At 55.0% G+C, this 23371-nt stretch overlaps 2 protein-coding genes across 2 annotated transcripts in view; one reads left to right on the top strand and one right to left on the bottom strand.

The window, feature by feature from the left end:
• Nucleotides 1-1480: 1480 nt before the first annotated feature.
• The window catches only part of AGRP (agouti related neuropeptide), a 35148-nt gene continuing 13257 nt past the window's right edge, over nucleotides 1481-23371 (top strand). The window contains exons 1-2 of the mRNA XM_026080959.1: nucleotides 1481-2010; nucleotides 2856-3342. The gene's annotated coding sequence lies outside the window, so the exon portion shown is untranslated. The remainder of the gene's footprint in view (nucleotides 2011-2855; nucleotides 3343-23371) is intronic.
• LOC112973287 (SNF-related serine/threonine-protein kinase-like) lies at nucleotides 14096-22922 on the bottom strand. The gene is made up of 5 exons (XM_026080958.1): nucleotides 22050-22922; nucleotides 16478-16619; nucleotides 15967-16179; nucleotides 15596-15724; nucleotides 14096-15282 (listed from the first exon to the last, which is right to left on the bottom strand). Exons 1-5 carry the CDS (start codon nucleotides 22636-22638, stop codon nucleotides 14286-14288), a joined length of 2070 nt encoding a protein of 689 aa, XP_025936743.1. The 5' UTR covers nucleotides 22639-22922; the 3' UTR covers nucleotides 14096-14285.

A 23371-nucleotide genomic window follows, 5' to 3' on the forward strand; every position in this document is an offset into this window, starting at 1 on the left:
ACGCCTGTTCCCTGGGAAGGCTCAGAAAGAGGCCAGATGGGCAGATCTTCCAGCTCAAATGCTTGCCAAGTAGTGTTTGCTTTTCCTTTGCTCATATTCCGGGTGTTTGTGCTTTATGCAGCTGATTATCTCCCCATTTCCTCTCCTGCCTGATGTTTCCTGCCTTGCTCACTCCCTTTTCTTCCTTTTGCTGGCTTTGCCCTTTGTGTTGGGCTTATCTCCCAGCTCTGGGCAGTGTCTGATCTTGGTGCTCACCTGGCCCACAGTGATGGGCGAGGGGCACTGAGGCTGGTCACATACTCATGGCCTCTCCACTCAGCTGCACTCCCTTTCCAGGACAGCAACAGATTTCTTGCTCAGCGTGCACACAGTTTCCTCCTTCATCCACGTCTGCCCTTTCTGGCCCCTGTTGTGTTGTGGAAGGATGACTGGCAGTGCCAGTGCTTTAGTGGCAGTGAGAGACAGCAATCCTTGGAGAGCATCCTTGGAGAGCCTGCTGCCACGTGCAGCCCCATGCACCATCCTTTCACAGGACTCAGMATAGGCACTTGAAGGGCCAGCTCAATCAGGCCATCTAGCACTCTGTAGAAGCACAGGCAAGCTGGGAGAGAGCAAGGATGATTCAAGATCCATCTGCTTTTAGCAGCTAAAAGCAGGGTCTCCCTAACATGTCTCTAATCTGAAGCTGTCGGCTGGATGCAGATTGGACCCAACCAGATTGGGTGCAGATTGGAGTTTTGCCCATCCTCTAACATGCACATCTGCGCAGAGGACCCAGCTCCAAAGTAATCAAAGAATTTGCCCTCCCAGCTGATGGTTGCACCTGCAGTGCAGAAATAAAAACAAGAGATGATGCTGCAGAGAGTTCCCCAAGGTAGCTGGGAGCACACAYCTCCAAAGCTCCTCTGCCTATAATGGGGAACAGCAAAGAGATGATGGCAAGAGTCTGGCCTCCTCGCAGCCAGGTCCAAGACCTAGAGGGGCCACAGACACAGGAGGAGCTGACAGGTTTGCAGAACAGCATGAAACTGAAACCAAGGTCCCAAGAAAAACAATCATCTGTTGGAAAAGACAGACAGTGGGGATGGCACCGCAGAACTTGGTCACCATCCCGGGCRGATRCTGGGTACAGCATGTGGGGAAATCTGGACCACCATCCGGAGGGGTCCTTCATATGGGGGCTGTACGGGACCTGTCTCCCCAAGCCCCACTGGCATCCTGAACCAAGCCAGCCCCTCCATCACTCCCCACAAGGCAGAGCAGCTCTGGCTGTCCTGTCAGGCCCTGTGAGCCACAGGAGTATCCAGGAGCAATCATATGTCTCTGCTCTGGTGAGCCCAGTGCTGCTCCAAGGCCCAGGGACTGACTTCAGGGAACATCTTACCATCAGGAAAGACCCATTTTCCAGGTCTTCCACCAGCTTCAGCCCAAGAGCCACTGGCAAAGACTTGTTGCCCCAGGAGCTGGGGTCAGAAATGCCCATGGGGTTGGGACTGCAGTGGGAAGGACACGGGGAGCCCCAGAGGAACCATCCAGGGCAGGGATCCAGGGCGAGGATCCCGAGGATCAGGGCGAGACTGTCTTAGAGAGGTGGCCTCACATGCATGAGTGGGGAGAACAGCACGTGGCAGAACCCTTGTGAAAGCAAAGCCAGCTCCAGGAAGAGACAGGTGAAAGAAGAGACTGGGAAGGGAAAAGGGCGCTGCTCCTGTGACATGGAKYTGACTGCCACAGCTCTATGGGAGGTGGAGCAGCAGATGGGAGGAAGGTCAGAAACAGCCAGCACATGAGGAAGTGCTGGGAGATGCAGCCCAGCAGGCAAGAGGAGCAACAGCCATTGTAGCCAGGGCAGCTGGTCTCAGCAGCTCTGGATGCAGCAGACCTCAGCCGGCAGGGGAAGGACAAGGAGCACAGGCAGACAGAGCTGCAGGAACCTCAGCCAGGACCTGGAATCCCACTCACACGAGGCTGCACCTGCTTCCAGCTGGAACAGCTCTTCATTCTGCCAAGGTGTGGGCACTGTCCATAGCATGGGCTAGCAGGATGGGCACGGTGCGGGCATCTCTGTGCTGGGAAGCACTGCGCCTCTGTGGCTCAGAGCCCCAGGCGATCATTCCCAGAGCTGCAATCCTGGGGTCCAGCGGGATAGCAGACTTTCCATTGCTTGAAAGGTGGGCTTGTCCGGGGCCCTGGTGCTGTCTGAGGGTGCCTGATGTGGCAGCGATGCTGGGAAAAGCAGAGGAGGGTGCTGGGGCACAGGACTACCATGACAGCACTAGGACCTGGCCCGGGTGCATGCTGCACGCTGCACACGAGGAAGCACATCTCGGTCCCTGCGGTAAAAGGGCTGCCAAAGAGGCTGTGTGGGGCCAGCAGATAACGCGCGGAGGCTTCCTCCTGCACTGCTGCAGCTGCRGGGCCAGGGTTACTCGGCCRCTATCAGGCCCTGCAGGGCCCATTGTGCATCCCCTCTCCCCCTCACAGTATTATTGTTAGCTGGGAGGAAGCAGCTCACCAAATCCCACCTCGAGTTTAACCCACTGCTGCCCAGCGTGCTGCTCTCTGCTCCATTTGTCTGGAGCTGGGAAGGCTCCCCGGCTACCCTGGCAGGACAGTACAAAGCCTGTTGCTGGATCAGTAGCAGAAGCTTACTTCAGGCCTTACCTCCCCGGGGCCCAGTAGCACCCTCCTGGCAGGTCTCCCTTCCCCAAGTCTTCCAAGGGTGGGCTTGCCAGTCCATACCCCCAGGTACCCTTGCAAGGAAGGATGCTTGCACTTTTGTCTTTCTGGGGGGAGAGGAGGTCCTGAAGGATTTACTTGTGCGTGTTTCCCTCCTTGTTCTTTCCCTACTGTAGCTAGTTGAATCCTGCCTGGTGCTTCCTCTGGAAGCCTCCCTGGCCAGCTGAAGAGGCACCACTGAGGTGACGGCTTTACATTGAGCACTCCCAACTTTGCACAAATTTAACTCAAATACTTCATAAACAGTTTGGAGACAAGCTCTTTTGAGAAAGAAAATTGCAACACTTCACCTGCTTCATTTAAAGAACCAGGACATACYTGGACTGTGCAGTCTCTGGAGGAGGCTTTGCTACCTGYAGCTTCTTGGATAAACAAAGATCAGATACCGTTTGAGGAACTTTCTCCAAGCCACCTCATTCTCCTGCAACTGAACAGTGCCAGATTTGTTCCCCCTTTCTTGTCTGGTGAGGAAGAGGGCTCAGTCCCCCCATCAGCACAGCTTTACCTTCTACACTGCGGCCGTATCCTCCCAGTGCTGGCCACTGTGGAGCTGCGTTTCTTAAGCATCGGTGTCCGTGTGGCTGAGGCCAGGCAGGAGCACAGGTATGTCACCCAGCCACTGGGCCCATGAGGGTTGTCAGGGAGATGCTCTGGGCTGTCCCACTGCCTCCCCAACGATGTGCTTGGAGCTTGGATTGTCCAGCCCCACTTGTCCCTGTCTCTTTTCTCTGCAGCCCAGTTAGTGCTGGGAGATGGTCCCCAGACGATACCACATTAAAAGCACTTCAAGCCGAAGCAAAAGGACTCCAGAGCCCAGCCTTGCTCCCCTGGCCATGAGCATCTCAGAGGGATGCTGGCACCCCAGGGTACATAGTAGGGCTGGACTCCATGGGGCCTGGGTACTGCAGGGTGCAGAACAGACGCACATTGACAGGGCAGTGCAGGAAAGGCGCAAGCAGCCTGGGACAAGGCAGTGGGAGTGATGGGGGTTGCACTGCCTTGACAGGGGCTGGCAAGCTCCAGGCAGAGGTACCACAAGAAGCAGGGGCCCACTGGCTTCACGCCCGGGGTGTGTACACAGACACACTGCAGTGCACACATACGCACTGCAGGGGCCTGGCATGCATGCAGAGACATGCCACTCCAGCTCCACACGTGTATGCACATGTGCACACTGCAGTAGGCAGGGGCACATGTACACACGAATGCACTCCCGGTACAACCCTGCATGTGTGTGCACAGACACACGCACAGGCACACGCGCCGTATTGGTGCCAGCCCAATGCACAACACACTCCAAGGCCAACACCTGCAGGGGCTGCCCAGCACCTTGCAGGATACAGTCCCCCAGCACTGGGCACCTAGCACCAGCATGCCCATGCAGCCTTCCATGGGCAGACTTTTGAATGCCTAGAGAATCCCAGTTTTGGTTCCTCCAGATGGCCCCACCATGGGTATTTCCTTTTATTTCTAGCCCTTGGGCTCAAAAGGCCAAGCCTGAAAGTCTGAGTAAGGGAAACCCATGTGGGGCAGCTTGTCTGCACGCAGCTGACCCGTAAGAATGGTCAACCTCCGCACAGCTGAATGCGGCCATTCCTGCGACACAGCGCTGTTGCAGAAACCTGTCTCCACAGGTAGAGCTGACCTCACAGTCACCTTCACTGTCAAGTGCCTGTCAGTGCCTGCTCCTGTCCAATCAGGTACTCAGGTAGAAGTGACCTCACAATCAACACCCAAGCCATGTGCCTGCTGCTGCCCTATCGGCTGGTGATCCCCCCCCCCCGGGTGGAGGGGGGTGGGGGGAGAAGGGGGCAGAAAGGGGCCTGCCTGATCACGTGGCCACAAGGTTTCCATGGCACCGCCCCCAGTGCGGCCCTCCTGTTGGCCGGCAAGAGGAGGGCGGGGCCAGATTTGCTGATGTGTCTTTCAGCCAATCGGATTCCACCATGTGGAAAAAAAAGAAAAAGATGTGAAAGAGAAGCGAAATAGGAGAGGGAGAAAAGAAGGAGAGAAAAGAGCAGGAGAGAGGGAGCGTTTGAGTGGGTTTGGTGGGGGCTGTGGGTGTGTTAAAATGCCTCACGCTGGGGCGGGGGCAGCGGTGCTGGGATGGGGCTGCTTTCCTCCAGGAGCTCCAGAAGGTTCTAGTGGGGCTGTGACCACGGGACAAAGCGACCTGTAAAAGAGGGGGAACCGACCTGCAAGCCAGACTAGCTCAGCTGCGGTGACTTGGTGGGGTTGTTTTGGATGCAGGACACTATTCCCATGTAGCTGGTCTGAGATCCATTTTAAAGCCTTTCCCTGAGCTGCTGCTCCCACTGTGCTCCCCAGGTCCTGCTCAGAGCTTCATTTTGGAGCTGGGCAAAGTTTACCTGGCTTGCTTGTGTCCTCGCGAGGTGTCCTTCCCAGTGTTCTCTTTTATTCTGAAAATTGCATTTCAGAGTGGGTCTGAGAGCCACGGCTATCCCTATATGTCATGCAGTGCCCTAGCCGTTGTTTTTGCTCCTTGCCTCTTGCTTCGGCCAGAGACCTGTGACCCTGGAAGCATCCTGAAGGATGCATCCAGATCAGCTGTGTAACTGTGAGCTGTTTGCTTCTCAAGTGCCTTGATGAACAGCCAGTCCTCCACTTGCCATTGTTATTTCCATACTCATAGGTCAGGACGACGAGTTGCTAAATTCCACCTCTGCTGGTTTTACCAATTGAGATGCCCTTGCCCGAGTCCTTCTGTGTTTTTCAAATTGTCCAAGCATGAAATAGGAGAATGCTTGTTGATGCGTAGAGGATTAGCTAGGTTTGTTCTGCATTTTGGAAGGAAATAGACTTCTGTGTTGCAGGAGGCTTCTCACTCTGACTCAGACATGAGGCTGTGCTGTCTTCAGTTTCATAATTGCTCCTCCTATGCAATCATCCTATTAGAAAATGTTGCCAAGAATTACTTGCAGGCCTTTCTCCAATTGTCAAGTTTCACAGGCTAGTTGTAGGTACTACCTAGGCAGAACTAATGTTTTTTGGGGTAGTAAATGGTACCTAATGAGTGCTTTGCTGCACTATGAGCAGTGCAAGGCCTCAACGTGACTCAGGGAGGTCATTCAGTAGCTAGCCATGTGGCTGGGGTGTGCGTAGTGAGATCTCCAGAGCTGTTCTGCCAAGAGTGATCTTCAGGACCAGGTGCTGCCTGGGAGCTCTTTTTTTTTCTTTCTTGTTTTTTTTTTTTTTTTTTGTCAGTCTGCGGGTGGGTAGGCAGACTTCAAGAGGTCATGACGTGAGTTGGAGAAGCCTCCCAGTAGAGAAGACATATTTGCCAGAGGGGAGAGAAGATGCAGCTTGCCATGTGGCAGGTCTCTTCAATCTCAGCAGCTGCAGTGCCAGGATGAGTTTGCAGTCTGGGATGTTGGTTGGAGGTCACTACTGTCCATGACAGCTTGTAAGAAGATCAGCATTGTCAAGTCAATTTTTGTAAGCAGCTGATAGGGCAGCAGCAGGCACATGGCTTGGGTGTTGATTGTGAGGTCACTTCTACCTGAGTACCTGATAGGCCAGGATGAGGAACAAGAATTGGATGTTGATTGTGAGGTCACTTCTGCCTGAGTACCTGATTGGACAGGAGCAGGCACTGACAGGCACTTGACTGTGAAGGAGACTGTGAGGTCAGCTCTATGTGTGTAGACAGGTTTCTGCAGCAGGCAGATGGGCGTAGAAGTTGCTTGTGAGGTCTCTTCTGAAAGAGTACCTGGAAGGCCTGCAGCAGGCACCTGGCTGCAAATGTGTCTTTGAGTCCCTTCTGTGTGAGAAGCTGCTAGGCCAGCAGCAGGCTCTGAAGTGGAGAATGTGCTTATGAGGTCAGTTGTTTCTCAGTATCTGATAGACCAGTAGCAGGCACACTGCTGGGAAAATTGTGAGCTCACCTCTGTCTCGGTATCTGGTCTACTAAAAGGAGGCACATCGCTGGGAAGGTTGCTATGAGGTCACTTCTTTCTGCAAGGCTAGCACTGTGCTAATGGCTTGGGTATTGACTTCTGCTTGAGTTCCTGATAAGCCAGCAGCAGGCAGTTAGGTGTGGAAGTTGATCATGAGGTCAGCAGCATGTTCATGGCTGGGGAAAATATTTTTACTGTCCTTTAAGACCATAGGGCAGCAGCAGGCATGTGGTGGGGGTATGTGCTTGTGAGGTCACTTCTGCCTGAGTACCTGACAGGCCACCAGAAGGCACAGGGCTTGGATGCTGGCTGTGAGTTTGCTTCTGGCCCAGGGGAGCTTGGCTGTGAGCACTTCGTGTTGGATGTAGTAGGTGGGTGTCCTTGCCGGAGGCTCCTTCGTCCTGTGAATCTGCCAGGGCGAAGGTGTCAGTTTGGGAAGAGAGGAAGCTCAGTGGTTGTGGCGTTGCACCAAGGATGGCACTGCACCCGGGATTCTTTCAGATGTTCACTAACTTAAGGGGATCCATAAAAGAGCAAGGACTCCAGGTGCAGCATGGCTGTCAATTATAATAATTTATTGCTCACTTCTGCATTGCAGTCTTTCAGCCCAATTTGCTATAGCCAAGCATTAAAATACAATTCTACATGCCCTTCGGGTTCGCAACGGAGTTGCTGTCTTATGGATTCCGATCCCTCAATGTCCCGTTGGTCATGGAGGAATCACTGTGCAGGTATCTCCTTCTCACCGGGTGGGGGTCCTGGGGGTTGTCCAGCTGTCCAGAGCAGGGTCCACCCCATACAGGATGGCATTAATCTTTTGTAGTTCTCCCCGTTGTTCCCCCTGAAAGTAGCAGTTTAAACCAATCACAAGCTGAATTATCTTTTATCTAATCAGGTTTCATTATTCCCTACARTTCCCTTGTTTTACTTCTTTATCACTAATTTTCCCAACGTCCTACCGGAATTGAGAGTTTCTGCAGTGTCATCTCATTTTCTTATCGCTACATTCCCGCACAGCTCCGCAGTGTGGTCCTTCAGGCCGTAGACACCCCAGGTGATTGCCGACTGGTGAGACGCACCAGCGCCACCTGCTGTAGTCAGGGCTGTGCTATCCATGAGGCCACTCTTGCCTGCCGGGCTGTGATAGAGGGGCAGTTGTTCTGGAGCTGGAATAGGCATGCCAGGGCCAGCGTAAGGAGCCCAAGAGAACTTGGCTGCAAGCACCTCTTACTGGTTGTGGTTGTTCTGAGCCTTACCCAGAGTCACATATCAGAAGCAAGCCTTGCTCAGTTTGGTTTGGCACAGGGAGGCTGGGGGCGAGATGAAAACACTCTGCCCTTGCCTTCCAGGGAGGTGCAGCTCCTGGGGCAGACAGAGACCCTTACACCTTCTCTGGAGGCTCCTCTGCAGCCCAGGGCACCCAGGAATGAGGGATCACTAGGCCAAGTGCAGGGGTCAATCCCAGTCTGCTCCTTCCATCTCATCAGGGTAACAAGCGCACAGGCCAGTAGCCATATTCCCAATGAGACACACATACAGATCATGTTATTAATAAATTCAGAGTCTTATTGACAGAAATAAAATATAGGAACATGAATGTACAAGCATGCATATTTTGTTATAGGGTTCCTTAATAATAGTTGCTGGTAAAACAGGATTTCTACTACGAACATAGGATCATGTCTTTAGTCAGCCCTGTGTTAACTTAGCAACTCCCAATTTAATCAAACAGAGGCTATATCACCCAGGAATTCCTCTGGCAAGGGGGTCCTCCAGAATCTGAAATATTATTCAGAGGAAAGAAACTTACAGCAAGGATGACTGACTAAAGATAGATGTCTCTGAGAGCATTAGGAAAAAAGAGTGTGAGAGAATTATGAGAGAGAAAGAGCTTCACTTTCACATATGAGTAAAGTGAGAAGTGGTGAGTGTAGTCAAGATCCTGGTGTTGGGCTTGGACCTGCTTGCTTTCCTTCCTTTCTTCTTTTCTTTTACTTCTTCCTCCCGCTCTCTCTTGCTAGGTGCAGACCTCATTTGTATGAAAAAAATTACTTTGGTTCTTATGGAGTCTTTTTAGATTTACATGTGTTAATGGGTTTACATGTTAAGGGTTTCTTATCTTAAAAATTCTGTTTGGAGCAGTACCAGCAGAGAATAAAATATTGTTGTTAATTCTGTGGTGAGTCAGGGCAGTGGTAGATGGCTGCTTCTCTGGCAGTGGTAGATGGCTGCTTCTCCTGGGAATAAAAGGGAGATTCCAGACAGCTGTTACCTTGGAAATCCCATCCAGGGCAGGATCATCAAGAGCTAACAGAAGCTCTTCCTACGTCTTTCTAGGTACTGTGTGTTGTCTGCAGAAGGAGATTCTGTTATCATGCCTGGAAGGAGAACTGTGTTATCATGCATTCCCACCCCATGCAGATCATAGGTATTGCCCCAGAGCCAGAATGGGAGAGTGTCTAATTGATTCAGAAGCATTTGAGACTGACTGCCGATCAAGCCCATTTACTCTTCCTTATTGCTAAGAGCTCCTGCCTGACTCACCCTTAGACATGGCCGGGCAAACCTTACTTGTTTAACCCTTGCAGCTTTGGATCTGCCCCTCTGCTTCAGCCAGCATGGCTGTGAGCCACTGGATTGCCTGGGTGCAAGCTGGGAGCCCTGTGTTACACAGGCCCATGGATGTAGCTTCTGCTGTTTCTGTCTGCGGGCCCAGCCAGGAGTGGGATGAAGCGCATTTTGCAGGGAGTCAGATACACACAGCTGCTGCATGGACTAATTCAGAGACAATGTCTGTACTGGCACCCGCCAATCCCTACCAGCACTCAACTAGCCATGGGCATGGAGAGTCCCTTCCTGCTTCTCACCACCTGGGCACACCTGACGGTCACTAGCCCTGCAACACCCCTCACCTCAGTGTCCAGGGCTTGAGAGATGCCACAGGGATCACCAGGCCTCCCACCAGCAGCACAAGATCTCCAGGGCCCTTGGGGAGGGGAACATGCACAGAGTTTGTGCTGACCGCACAGGGATACTTCCCTGCACCTGATTTCCCTGTTTTTTCCCTGAGAAGCTGTGCTCTGGAGATGGCAGCGACATGTGGCAGCGCCAGCATCGCAACTCTCTGCCAGGCAGCTCTGACCCACCTCAGATGAAGTGCTCCCAGTACTGGCGAGTTAGGAGCTACAGGGAGCATCAGGATGATGCTTCACCATGTTCCTAGGAGGTGGAGTAGGGGAGGAACAATATATTTATATACACACACATACACAATTTGCCAAGAGATTTATACTTTTCAGATGAGAGTTCGTTACCTATGATTTCACTTCTTCAAGCATCTATGTTCTCTGTAATTCTCTGCAATTGGAATTTGTCTCACAGGCAAGGACTGATGAGGGCTGGGATTAGCTCCAATCTCCCGGGTTTCCCTTGCAACTGCTCCATGGAGAGATTGGAGCTTTGGCACAAGAAAGAGGTCTGGACCGATCCTTCCAGAGTATTCGTCCCCAATAACCCCTCCTCCTCCAAATGCCAATGCTTCTGTTGCTCACCTCAGGGGAGCGCAGTCATCTGGGCAGCCCCTGGTGAAGGTGCAGTACACCCAGAGGGCAGGGAGGGCTTTCTCCAAACCACCACCAGTGGTGGTAATGCAAGAGGACAGAAAAAACTCAGCCTAGTTTCAAAAGTACAAATAGAGCATGTCTGCTTTCAAACTACCTGAAAACCTTTTTTCCTCTGTGCTTGCCCTAAGCAGGCAGGCAGCTGTCTCTGCTCTTGACCCCATGGCTCCTTCCCTCACTGTTAGCCCTGGCCAGGGGTAACTGTCTAGGGAAACTTTGAGTGACTTCTCAATCTTGAGTGTTTCTAGCTGGGCTTTTTTGTTTGCTTTTATGATGCATGGCCACAGTGCCCAGGAAGGATATTTTTCTGCTGTGAAGATGCACAATGCACCTGTCCTACCCATCAAAAGGAGGGTTACAAATCCAAGAGAGGAAGCGGATATAGGCTCCATGAACCCAACTCTTGTCTGCTCCATTGGGAGACTCCTTACACCAACACAGCCAGTCATTTGATCTCCTCTTGGTGCTCCCAAACCTTGCCCTGCACAAGGAAAGCCTTGCTAGCCCCGCAGCTGGGGGCTGAACAAACTCACCATGGAGATGAGGACATTGTTTCCAGGCCATGGATGCTCCCCATCCCATAAAAAGCACATGTCCCAATGCAGAAAGAGACAGAACAGGCCCATGGGCACCCAGTCTTGTCTGCTGGACTCTACTGCTTCATTTCAGGCATTACTTTTCACAAAGCAGGAAAATCCAAGCCCCCATCAATCTCTCTGGCCCTGCTGCTACCTGCCAGGAGCCCCCCAGACTACTACTGCTGTGTGCAATCAGGGCAATGGCTTGAGTGGCACAGTGACCCCAAGCAGCTGCTGTTCCCCAGCCCCAGTTGCATCCTTCCCACTCCCTCGATAATGCCGCTGCTGTCATCCCCCACCGCTGCCCCCAGCTACCTCCAGCCTTTGGACATTTTCTTCTCCTGGTTTTTGGAAAATAGAGTAGGCCCAGGCCAAAGAAAAAATGCTGTAATTCCACCCCCCCCCCCCAGGAAGGGAAATCATAGAATCACAGAATCACAGAACGGTTGAGGTTGGAAGGGATCTCAGGAGATCATCTAGTCCAACCCCCCTGCTCAAGCAGGGTCACCTAGAGCACGTCGCACAGGATTGCGTCCAGGTGGGTTTTGAATATCTCCAGAGAAGGAGACTCCACAACCTCTCTGGGCAACCTGTGCCAGTGCTCTGTCACCCTCACAGTGAAGAAGTTTTTCCTCATGTTCAGATGGAACTGTCTGTGTTTCAGTTTGTGCCCATTGCCTCGTGTCCTGTTGCTGGGCACCACTGAAAAGAGCCTGGCTCCATCCTCTTGACACCCTCCCTTCAGATATTTGTACACATTGATAGATCCCCTCTCGGCCTTCTCTTCTCCAGGCTAAACAGGCCCAGCTCTCTCAGCCTTTCCTCATAAGAGAGATGCTCCAGTCCCCTAATCATCTTCATAGCCCTTCGCTGGACTTGCTCCAGTAGTGCCACATCCCTCTTGTACTGGGGAGCCCAGAACTGGACGCAGTACTCCAGATGTGGCCTCAGCAGGGCTGAGTAGAGGGGGAGAATCACCTCCCTCCACCTGCTGGCAACACTCTTCCTGATGCACCCCAGGATACCATTGGCCCTCTTGGCCACAAGGGCACCTTGCTGCCTCATGCTGAACTTGTTGTCCACCAGCACTCCCAGGTCCTTCTCCGCAGAGCTGCTTTCCAGCAGGTCAGCCCCCAGCCTGTACTGGTGCCTGGAGTTATTCCTCCCTCAGTGCAGGAGCACTCCAGAAATGGAGTGAGGCTATCCCTGCGCAGTCCCAGGGCAGGCAGCACCCTCCCAGGCAGAAGGAGAGGAAGAGGGAGCCACAGGTGGGAATGCAGGGATCAGCATCACCTTTTGGCTGAGCCAGCGACACCGGATCAGCCTGTCAGGCTCCTCCATACATAGGGCTCAGGGGAGGAAGAGCTTTGTGGAAAAGTCTGTCTTGCTTGTCCCTCCACAGACAGAAACCCAGGAGACACCTGGGGCCAGGGCATGAACAGGAGAGAGAAGAAAACTCCGTTCCACTCTCTTGTCCTTCCCTGTCCTCTGCCTTTGTGCACTGCTCCCCTCTAGCTCCCTCCACTCCTGTGCTCATCCCAGAGTTTTGGCAGGGAGAGAAGAGGGGCTCCAGTCCCTGCACCCATCCCAGGGAGCCTGGCTGATGGGCTACCCCCACCCCAGTTCTAGCCGCGAGGCCTCACTGCCTTCCCACCACCAGAAGAGCTCAGCTACCCAGGACCCTCCCACCCCTGCTCCAATCTCTAGGTCCTACTGCTGTCTGCTAGAGAAACCCAGGCTTCCCAGGGGAAGCGGGGGTGGGCAGCTCTCACTACCGTGCAGGCCTAGGACTTTGTCAGGGCCGTGGGCTGTGTATACATCACTTGCACCCTCCCAGGAGAGAGCCTGTTGTGAAACAGATGCAGAGAGAGGCACAGACAGGGGATGTTGCCCAGAAGAAGGATATGGTCCCACATCCCTGCCCATCCTTGCAGTATCAGAAGGACATACAGCAGGACACCCTGAGCTGGGGAAACAAGCGTCTGCCAAGGACTAGCAAGGGAAGGCTTTTGGGGCTGAGGTAGGAGAGTGGTGATGGGGAGAGATATTACTGGGAGCTATGCACTGTCTTTCTCCATTTGCTTTGATCCCGTTCAAAATCCCTGCTCTGCCAGGATCAAGGGACTTGGCTTGGGCAGATGCTCCACAGTATCCTGCATGGACAGCATCCAGCCCTGGTGCCCTGCCCCACGGAATGGCTATGGGATGGCAACAGTTTTGCTTCTCAGGGACCAGTGACAAGACACAGCAACTACTTTGAAATCAAGAGCTCATTTTATTGGACTGATGAACTTTGCTTTCCAGCGGCTCTGATCCGTTCAGTGCATGCTACACAGAGCTCAGCCTGAACTCTGTCTCACACATTGGTCACTATTCATTTCTTGCCAGCAAGAAAACAAAGAGATAATAAATAGAAAGCTTATCTGTGTAGGGAGGCCTGCAGGACAGCATTCAATTGGGCGCACACATGGGGCAGGCCTGTGCCTGGCCCCAGCTTGTGCCCACATCCAGCCCAGGGGAGGGTGGCAGGGAGGACTGCAGATGGAGAAGTGATTGCCTCAGAGCCATCCCCTGGGAAGGGGGTGGCCTGACTAGACAGCCTGGCCCTGGGGCCACGCATGCTGCTGGGCTGGGGGCAGGACCCCCATCCCGGGAGTGCTCAGATATGGGTAGGGGGATATAGCAATCTCTGTTGAATTACATTAAAATAGACTATTTAAAAAAATTATTTCTAGTAGTTAAAAAATGTGTTGTTGTTCATCTGCCTCCCCATCCCCCAGCCAGTGGTGGACTGGTGGCCAGCTAGGCCCTGGAGATGTCCAAGCAGCCCTTCACCCCTGGCATTTCAGGGCATGCCAACCTGTGCAGGGAGGGAACCCCACCCTGGTGTGGGGTGGGCCCAGGGGTAGGAAGGAAAGGGGTAGCACCAGCATTTGCCAGCTGCACAACAACCACAAACCTCATTTCTAGCCCAGATGGAGGAAGTTTGGCTTTCTGCCGGGCATTGGGGGCTGTCCCAATGACCCAGAGAGGGTGACAGCTCCCTCTGGCCATGATGGGTGCCCTGGGGATGCTCTGTCCCAGCTTACCTCCTGCTTGGTGCCCAGCCAGCCTGTAAGGAGCAGCTGCAGGTACCCAAGGTGGGTGCTAGGCCCTGGGTGCCAGTGGGAGGTGGCACAGAGCAGGTAGGTTGGGGACTGCAGGAAGGGGTGGCAAAGCAGGTGGAGCAGGGCCACATGGGAGGGGTAGCATGCCCATCCCCAGTCCCTCAGCCTCTGCTCTGTGGGGCAAAGGAAGGATGAAACAGAGGGGAGCAGGGTTGAAGCAGCATGAAGGCTCTCAGCCCTGTGCGTGCCTGCCAGCACCCCAGCCATGGAGCCACACTCACATCCTCAGCAATGGGGTGGTTCCCTCACAACCTGAGCCTGGGCCTAAATCACATGGCAACAGTTGAACTGCCCCAGGGACAGGAGGCTCTCCTTGGAGCTGGGCCGGATTTTGAAGGCCAGGGCTTTCTCACACAGTGGAAACTGCAGGATCCTGTCTCTGAGGCTGGCACTCTTGTTTTTACCTGGGTCCAGCTTTATCACATTCTCTGCACCTGCCTCAGTGCCCCCAGGGCCAGGGATGGAGCTCTCTGCCACTGGCTTGGCTTGACTGCAAGGTATGGTGGGTGCCTGGGGCCCTTGGGACTTGTCTGCGGGCCCCAGTGAGCCCAACAGGGCAGTGGAGGTTGTCTCTGCCCCCTGGGCCTGAGGGACCCCAGCGCCAGGGTTTTCACAGCTCTTGGGTGACAGGACAGCACCCATTTCCTTGGGGGCCTCTGCCCAAGCGTTCCTGTGCTCAGCATCTTCCTTCTTCACAGTGGGCTCAGCTTTGCCTGCTGCTCCATCACCCCGCATCTCCAGGGAGAACCTGCCAGCCCTGAGCTCTTCATGTCCTTCTCTGATCCCACCCTTCCCATCCCAGGCAGCACATCCCCGAGCATCTGTCACCGGCTGGCACATGCCCCAGCCCCCCACCTCACGCCATGCAGCTGGTTCTGCCCCTGAGCCCAGTGCCTCCCCATGGCATGACAACCGGCAGGCCCTGGAGTGCAGGAAGTCTCGCATCTGCTCCTGGTTCAATGAGCTACTTTTCCTTTCAGTCACACTGGGTTTCCTCTCCTCCTCCTCATCTTCCTCCTCTTCCTCGCAGATCTGCTGCAGGGCCGGGGCACTCTTGGTAATAGTTGTCTCGATGACGGGGGCCTTCAGCAGTGCTCGAGCGTGCTGCCTGCTTCCATGGCTGATATCTCCATCATTGCCCCTGATGTGCAGGGAGGGCGGCTGGGGGCTGGGACCTGCGGTGAGGCTGGTTGGCACCTCTGTGAACGGTGAAAGGTCGCTGGTTCTGCCCATGGGGCTGAAAGTGTCCGACAAGTTGGTCCTGAGAGATAGGGGGAATGGAAGAGTCAGAGTCCAGCCTGGAGCATGGCCATGCACTGACGCAGGGGAACAGTGAGGTCTGAGGCATGAACAGGGACGTGGGGCCAGCAGGGACCCTGTGTGGGGGCTACATGGGCATCCTGGTATCCTGTGGGGACCATTTTCTCCACCCTGCACCTGCAGAATGTGCTCAGTCTGGGCTGTGGGCAGTGTGCCAGGGCTGGCCATTGCCTGCTCTGGCCTGTGGGACTGGAGGGCCCAGTATGAGGTTGGCAGGGGCACCGGGCATGGGGATCTGGAGTAGCAGGGCTCACCTGCTCTGGACCTGCTTGGCCAGGTTGTAGACAAGGCTTAGACGGTGGCCCTGCTTCTCCCTCAGCATCCTCTCCGCCAGCAGGAAGTACGTAGCCGTGATGTGGTTGTAGCGGTCAGCCTCGAGAGCCCTAGGGGATGTGGCAGGGAGGGGAGGAAAGGGAGAGACAAGCCCAGCACCCACATCAGTGCATGAAGGAGTGCTGCTAGCCATGCATTACCCAGGAGATGTGCTTGGAGGGACCATCCCCCAGCCCCCCAAGCCTCAGGAGCTCTTCTTTAGGGAGTCCTGCCTCAGTATCCCCTCTGCTCCCTCCCACCTGACAGCCAGACAACACTGACTGCACATGTGGGGACACACCCCATCACTCACTCCTGGATGGTGTCCCGGTCTGCAATGTTCCCACATGTCATGGCCTGGATGATGATGTCATGCTCCTCCTTGGACACCCGCTTGTGTGACGTGAGGGGCAGCAGGGAGTGGCTGGCGGGGGACGGGTCCACCCCCTGCAGCCATGCGTGGCTCTCAATCTGCTCCAGGGAGGCACGCTGCTTGGGGTCCCGCTGCAGCATCCTGGAGATGAGACTGCCAGGAGAAGGCATGTGTCAAATCCAGCAGTAGAGTGTATGCATAGGGCTGCAAAACACAACCCAGCACAGCTGCGATCTGAGACCAGATAGCACTCACCCCAGAGCTGCTGCAAGACCACAGCTTATTGCCCACCCAGCCTCCAAATATCCCCACCCCTTCGTGGATGGGGCACCCACCCACAAGGGCAGTGAGTCAGGCAGCACCGATGGGTGTCCACCTGCAGCATGCTGTACTAGGGCCAGGAGGCCCAACATGCCGGTGAGGGGGGGATTGGGTGGGGAGAGGTGCGTACTCAGAGCACTGTGCTGACACGTGTGGTGGGACAGTGTAGCGACAGTCCATGATCATGGTGAGCGTCTCGCTGTCGTTGGCCTCCTGGAAGGGTGGGTGGCCACACACCAGCATGTAGAGGATGACACCCAAGCTCCAGATGTCTGCAAGAGGAAGAGAAGGATGCAGCTCAGCAACCCCTCTGAGAAGATCAATGCAGCCACAGCTGCCAGGCTGGGTTTGAGAACCTACAAGGAAAGCCCAGACCTTTGGCATTGCCCTGGGGGGGAGCAGCTCCACAGGTTTTGTTGAGCACTTAGTGTCCATAGGGGCTGCAGAGTGTGAGAGCAGAAACGAGGTCTGTGCTCATGCAGAGATCCCATACTCTCCAGGAGAGCAGGTCTGGGCCAAGTCTTGGCACCTGAAGGTGTTCAGACTGCATCCTCCACTGCGCAGGAGAGAGCTCAAACACCAGGGCCCTTTAGAGGGGATGCCTGCTGCATCTGCCCTCAGTACTGATCCAACAGGTAATAACGGAGCAGAGAACACAGGCAGGAATGGCCCTTGCAAGGTTGCTCCCCAGGGGTGATGGCTCCCAGGTCCTACCCCACAGACAGCAGGACTACAGCCCCACCAAGGTGGGGGGGAAGGACCTTCCCAATCCCCTAATCTGAGCCAGTCTCAAGGCACTTCACAAAAGAGGTTGTGTTGTTATCCTCATTTCATAGGCAGGGACATGGAGACCAGTCCTGAGCCACTGCCACATGCTCTATCCACCTCCTTGTCACTGACCCATGCCACCATTTTAGGTCACCTGCAATTACTCAGATCAACTCAGCTGTGCCCTTTACTGACACAGGGACACCATGGGGATTGCACAGATGGGAACATGGATTGTGTGACCCCGAATCCCACAGGGCAGCAGTTAGGCTGTGCTTGGGGTCTTAATGCACGAATGCGCTTTGGAAAGGCTCCAACCGAAGGCAGGCCTAGCTACACATAGCGGAAGCAGCAGGGACACAGTGTACAGGCAGGGTACAGCCCCAACAAGCCACACTGAGGGACTGGGGCTTCTGGTGCACATTCCCAAATGTGGGTGAAAGCTTCCTACTAAAGCCCAGGGGTAGGGTAGCCATTTCTGCGTATTTCTGTGTGACTGGGCGTGCACACATCTGCTTGCACATGGTATGCAGGAAGCAGCATGCAATATTCATGTACAGAGGAGCATGTGTCATCCCACAGATGCAAACGCCCAGGTGTGTTGGCCTTTCACATGCAAGAGAGGACATATGGGTACTACATGATACAGGGCCAGATCCATCAGTGGGCACAAAAACAAGCACGTTTTTGTCTGAAGGCCAGGGCCCTCTCGGCAAATGTGGGGCTTAAGGGACAGTCCATGCACGTATTCCACGCAAGCATGGGGAAGGGTGCTACGCAAATGCAGCAGGCACACTCCTGCCCTGGGCAGGACATCAGCACAGCACAGGGACTGGAACAGAGAGTGCAGGCACTTCCCCTAGAGCTGTCACTGCTTGTGGTCGAGACACAGTTACTTGTCCCTCACAGTTACATGCCCACCCACAGTTACAGCAGGAGTTCAAGTAGGTACAATCTGTTTTGTACAACCACATACAGTCAGCAACCACATCTCCCCAAGCAGCAGAAGCATTAAACCACTTGGGTTGTTTCATACACAAACATGCAAGTGCCCCAGCTTTTCTTTGATATGCTGTGGGATGTCAGAGCATCTCAGTTTCATACCCATTGCCCAACTCCCCTTACAGCCCCAGACCAGGAGAGCACAGGACGGCATCCCGATGATCACTGAAAAGGGCCAAGGGATTTGGCAGGGAAGCTAAAGCATCACAGATAGTCACTAATGCACAAGGGCCCATCCTTTTGCTAGTCAGCTTCCGAGACCTCAAACCACGTGCTTGGTCATTCACTCAGCTCAAGAGCAGAACTTGGGCCCAGGAACTGGGACATGAGGGGAAAGGACCCCTGGGGCAAGAAGCACCCTGCAAAGAGAAGGGCCAGGGAGCTGTGCTCCAGAGTGGCTGCCATCCAGTGACAGGGTTGCTGAGGTTAAGTCACTCATGTGAGTGGCTTCAGGCAGCTTTCCAGGTCACACTCGGCACAGGGGCATTTGCTATTTGCACAGGCAGGCAGCAGAACGGGGCACAGCAGCCTGCAGGAATGGATGGAGCAACTAGGAGGGGCACTGCTCACGGGTGTGCTGGGCACACCTCTGGGGTCTGAGGCTCAAGCAGTGGCAGTTGCCCTGTGGTGCAGTCAAGACAAGGGTATAGGCTGCCAGAGGTCCAGTGCAAAAAGCACTGGTGCCCAAGGGCCCTGCAGTCCACAAGCAGCCCTTGGAGAGGAACAGCCTTCATGCTCACTCCCCTGCCAACTATAAATAACCTGGCATGTGACAGGCGCTTCCTGTGCTGGCAGCTGCTCTTGAAATCCCACTGCTCACAAACAGCCCTCCAAGCACAGGGCCCCAGGAAACACCTCTGGGAAACAGCCCAGTGCAGGGGGGTGGAGGGCAAGGATGAACACCCTGGTGCTTACACAAATCTTCACCAGGCCCAGCCAAAGAGGAGGAAAGCAGCAGACCTGGGGGCTCAGGCCAGCCCAGCAACACCATTTCTCACCCTACCATCTCATGGCACAGCCAGGGGCTCCAGTACAGCCCCAGTCTACAGTGTTCAGGGTGCTAGAGCAGGACAGGGCACAGCCCACAGGAGTGCCCTGGCTTAGCAGGATGGTGGCCACAGGAAAAGGAAAAGTCCTTCCTGCCATGACAATGGGAGGCCAGGGAGCAACGGATGCTCTCACACCCTTCTCCTGCCCATGGCCCCACAGAGGCTGGGCTTTGGACACTGCTGGAGGGACAGGAAGGCGGCATGCCAGGACTGCTAGAGGAGGGAGCAGGGCTCTGTCCATCTCTCCTGATGGAGAAGGTGCCCTAAGCTGTGCCTGCACAGCCTTGCAGGGCTTGCAGATGGCTGTGCCACACAGGAAAGGTGCTTGCTGCTGGGGGCAAGCATCTAACAGCCAGGCCATGCCAGTACCTGACAACAACCTGACACAAGAGTGAAGGAGATGTTCCTGCTCTGAAAGGGACCACCCTGGACATGCATGGGGAGGGATGGTTCCCAGGAGCCCTCCAGAGATGATCTTGAGTCTGGGAGTCCAGGCCTCTGAAAGACAGAGACTGTTTTATGGTGCTCTACATCTTGCCCATGGGCCAGTGCTGTGCAGGGCTAGCCCTGCCTGAAGCCCTCGTATCCTGTGGCCCCTCCCCTGGACCCAGCACTGTCAGCAAAGGTTGATCTTGCACGACAAACTGCCCCTCCAGCCTCTCTCAGCTTTTGGGCAGGCAGCTGTGATCTGGCTCTCCAGGATAAATACAGCTGCATGGACACCATCCCAGACCAGGTCACCACCCTCCAGCACAGCTGCTGCTCACCCTCTGGGGACAGGGACAAAATCAGGACAGATGCCAGTTGCAGCACTCAATGCTCAACAGGAGCATTCATCTGCACATGTCTCCCTTGTGACTGGAATATATGAATGCAATATATATCTATATATGCGTGTGTGTGTGTGTGTGCGCGCGCACGCGTGCGCCTCACACAAAGCTCCCTGCTCTCTTCCCTCCCCATTAACAGTACTTATCCCTGCTCCAGTCTCTCTGGGGAGCTTCCCTCCAGCACTGTGTGAGCAAGGAGGAACAGGAACTCCCTTTGCATAGGGATGCGGTTCTGCATACACACCCATACGTTTTTACATCATCTTGCAGTTTCACCTCCGCCCAGGGGAGCTCCTAGGCCAGCTCCATTCAGATTCCAAAGGGACATGTTTGGGAATGCTGCCTCTAGGATGAGAGCCCATCAGCTCTCCCCCCCTTCTAGCCCTTTAATCCTAGCCGCTCTAATTTTGAACAGAGCTGTTTGGCTCAGGTTTTTTTTAAACGCCTTCCAGAAGTCTCTTCTGGACACAGTTATCCTTAAACCATTTTGTGCTGGGTACATTCGCTGTACCACCTCTCCATGGCTAGCCTGGGCAGAGGCAGCTCTCTGCTCTCTACCCTTTCAGAGCTGCAGCTTTGTCCAAGCTCCAAACCTGGTGAAACCAGACAGCAATGGCTCTGTAATCCTGCCCCTTTTACCACCAGGCAGGACTAAGCAATTCAGCTCAGTTGTCCCGTCTTAACACCCTCCATGCCTGCACAAACAGGATGTGTTTTGCTGTCGCTTCTTCTCCAGCCTAGGGCAACTTGCTGCTCATGCACAGTGTGCAACTCCGTGCCCTTACAGCCAACCTATACCAGTGCCAGACTTTTTTTTTTTAAATCCTGAAGACAGGCCCAGGGGCTTTCATTAATACTTTTAGCTTCTTAAGTCAAGTACCTGCATTTTATAATTCTGTATCTGCATCGGTTTTCCTCGCTTTATTTGCTTTTGCAGAGCTATGAGTTTATGCTTTTACCTTCTCTTTTAAGCCATAGCAGTTTTCAGTTTAGGAGTCGTCTTTCACAATGCTGAAACTGAACTTTTTCCTTAAGGACTCCCAGTGTTTTTGTTTTTTTTTTTCCTAAATCCTCATGCCCCAAATTCCAGCAGAACTGGCCCTGATCCCATCATGCCCAGCCTTCCCTCCCACGTCCCATCTGTCCCAGCAGGGCCTCACGGCACCATGCCTCTGCCTGCCTGGCTCCCTGTGCCCCAGCATCATGAGGCCTTTCGCAAAGACACTCTCCTCAGTGCCTCCAGACCCTGCAGCCCCACTCGTGTTGTGGCAGGAGAGTTGGGCAGGCTGGGAGAGGAATAGCACCCCACCCAGAGCACCACAACACAGGGCAAGAAGCCCAGCTGGCCTCCAGCCATGGAGAAGAAATGCTCCCTGGGCAGGGCTGGAGCAGAGGAAACTTTCTGAGCTCCTCAGAAACAGCAGTATCCCAAGCAGGTTTCATTCCAGCATCACACCTCAAAACAAAACAAAACAAAACAAACAAAAAAAACCCCACTGGTGTTGTTTTTCCATCAGTTGCTTTCTAGAACTGCTCCTCCTGACTGACACCCCAGTAGTACCCACTTCGAGGACACTACAGCAGATTTACAGCCTTTTTCCTACCAAGAGTTCTGCTCTCCAGGGAAGGTCTAAGTAGGAAGAGTCACCCTGCAAAACCTTCTACTCCAGTGGCAAGGGCAGGGCTGAGCAGTTTTAGCCCCCCTGGCACATGATTCTTCCCTGGAAGGTTAGTGGTGCCACCTGCACCGGATGTCTGGATACTCCTAGCTCCTGTTCATCATCAGGCTACACCAGTGCATGTAGTCAAGAGGGAACCTGAGGCTGCAAGGTACGCAGACACCAGACTGGCAGTGCCAGACTCCAGGCAGAGGACAGCAAAAGCAGAGGAAGACTATGTGCAAGCAAGCAAGTGCATCTACGTGTCACAGCCCATCTGCTAACACAGGAGCAAATGCACACACGCGCGCACACACACACACACACACGAGAAAGGCACAACTCCAGGGCGAATGCCAGCTCCCATCACACATGGGCACATGCTGCACCCTTACCAACAGCCGGTGCATCGTACTCATCTCCAAGCAGGATCTCAGGTGCCGAGTATGCCAGAGAGCCACAGCTAGTGGTGAGCATCTTGCCAGGCTGGAATCGGTTGCTGAAGCCAAAGTCCGTGAGTTTAACTACCCCCTGCTCCTGGAAGAAGACCACATTCTCAGGCTTGAGGTCACGGTGCACCACATGTAGCTTGTGGCAGTAGGAGATGGCATGGACGATCTGCGCAAAGTAGTGCTTGGCGCGTCCCTCAGCCAGGCCACCCTCGTGCCGCATGATGTGGTCAAACATGTCACCGCCGTCACCCAGCTCCAGGATGAGGTAGAGTTTGGAGTGGGTGTCAATGACCTCGTAGAGGCGCACCACGTTGGGGTGCTGCACCAGCTTCATGCAGCGCACCTCCTGCAGAAGCTGCCCCGCCGCCTCGCCTGCCAGCTTGCTCTTGTCGATCACCTTCACAGCCACCCGCTGTCCCGTGAAGACATGGCGGGCGAGCTTCACCACGGCAAAGTGGCCCTTGCCCAGCGTGCGCTCCAAGTCATACAGCCCTGCGATCTTGCCCTCGCTGCAGCCCTGGGCCCCGGCCATGATCGCGCCAGTGTCAGGCAGGGACAGGCACCGGGATGCTGCGAGACAAGACAGCTGCTGATGGAACAGGACACCCAGCACTGGGCACCGCAGATGTCAGGCACCCCAGGCGCTCACACCTTAAACACTAGGCCTCCCTGCACATCGCACCCACCACCCCAGATGCCTTGGACGCTGGGGCCCCCAGCACCCCAGACAACAGGATGCTAGAGACCCCAGAGACCTCGGGCACGAGGGCCCCCAGCACCCTGGTCACCTGCAATACCTCAGCCCCAACACCCCTGAGCCCCCAGCACTGTGGGTAGTCTAGCACCAACCTCCAGTCCCCCAGACAACCAGGACAGCAGAACCCCAGCACCCTAGGGTCCCCGGTGACCTGAGTACCCCAGAGAGCAGGCCCCAGCACCCCGGGCACCCAGCACCCCAGAAACCCTGGGCACCAGGGCCCAGCACCCCAGGCACCCAGCACCCTGGACACCCTGGGCACCAGGGCCCAGCACCCCGGGCACCCAGCACCCTGGACACCCCGGGCACCCCAGAAACCCTGATCACCCAGCACCCTGGACACCCCGGGCACCCAGCACCCCGGGCACCAGGGCCCAGCACCCCAGAGCTCCCATCCCCCAGAGCACCAGCACCGCAGGGCCCGGGGGCCCCGGGCTCCCCTGGCACGGCCAAAGCCACCCCGGACGCCGCGCGCACGGCTAGCCCCGGCCCCAGGGGGGCCGCGCGC

The sequence above is a fragment of the Apteryx rowi genome, unplaced genomic scaffold (assembly GCF_003343035.1).
Source record: "Apteryx rowi isolate R43461 unplaced genomic scaffold, aptRow1 scaffold_531, whole genome shotgun sequence".
NCBI classification, from domain to species: Eukaryota; Metazoa; Chordata; class Aves; order Apterygiformes; family Apterygidae; genus Apteryx; species Apteryx rowi.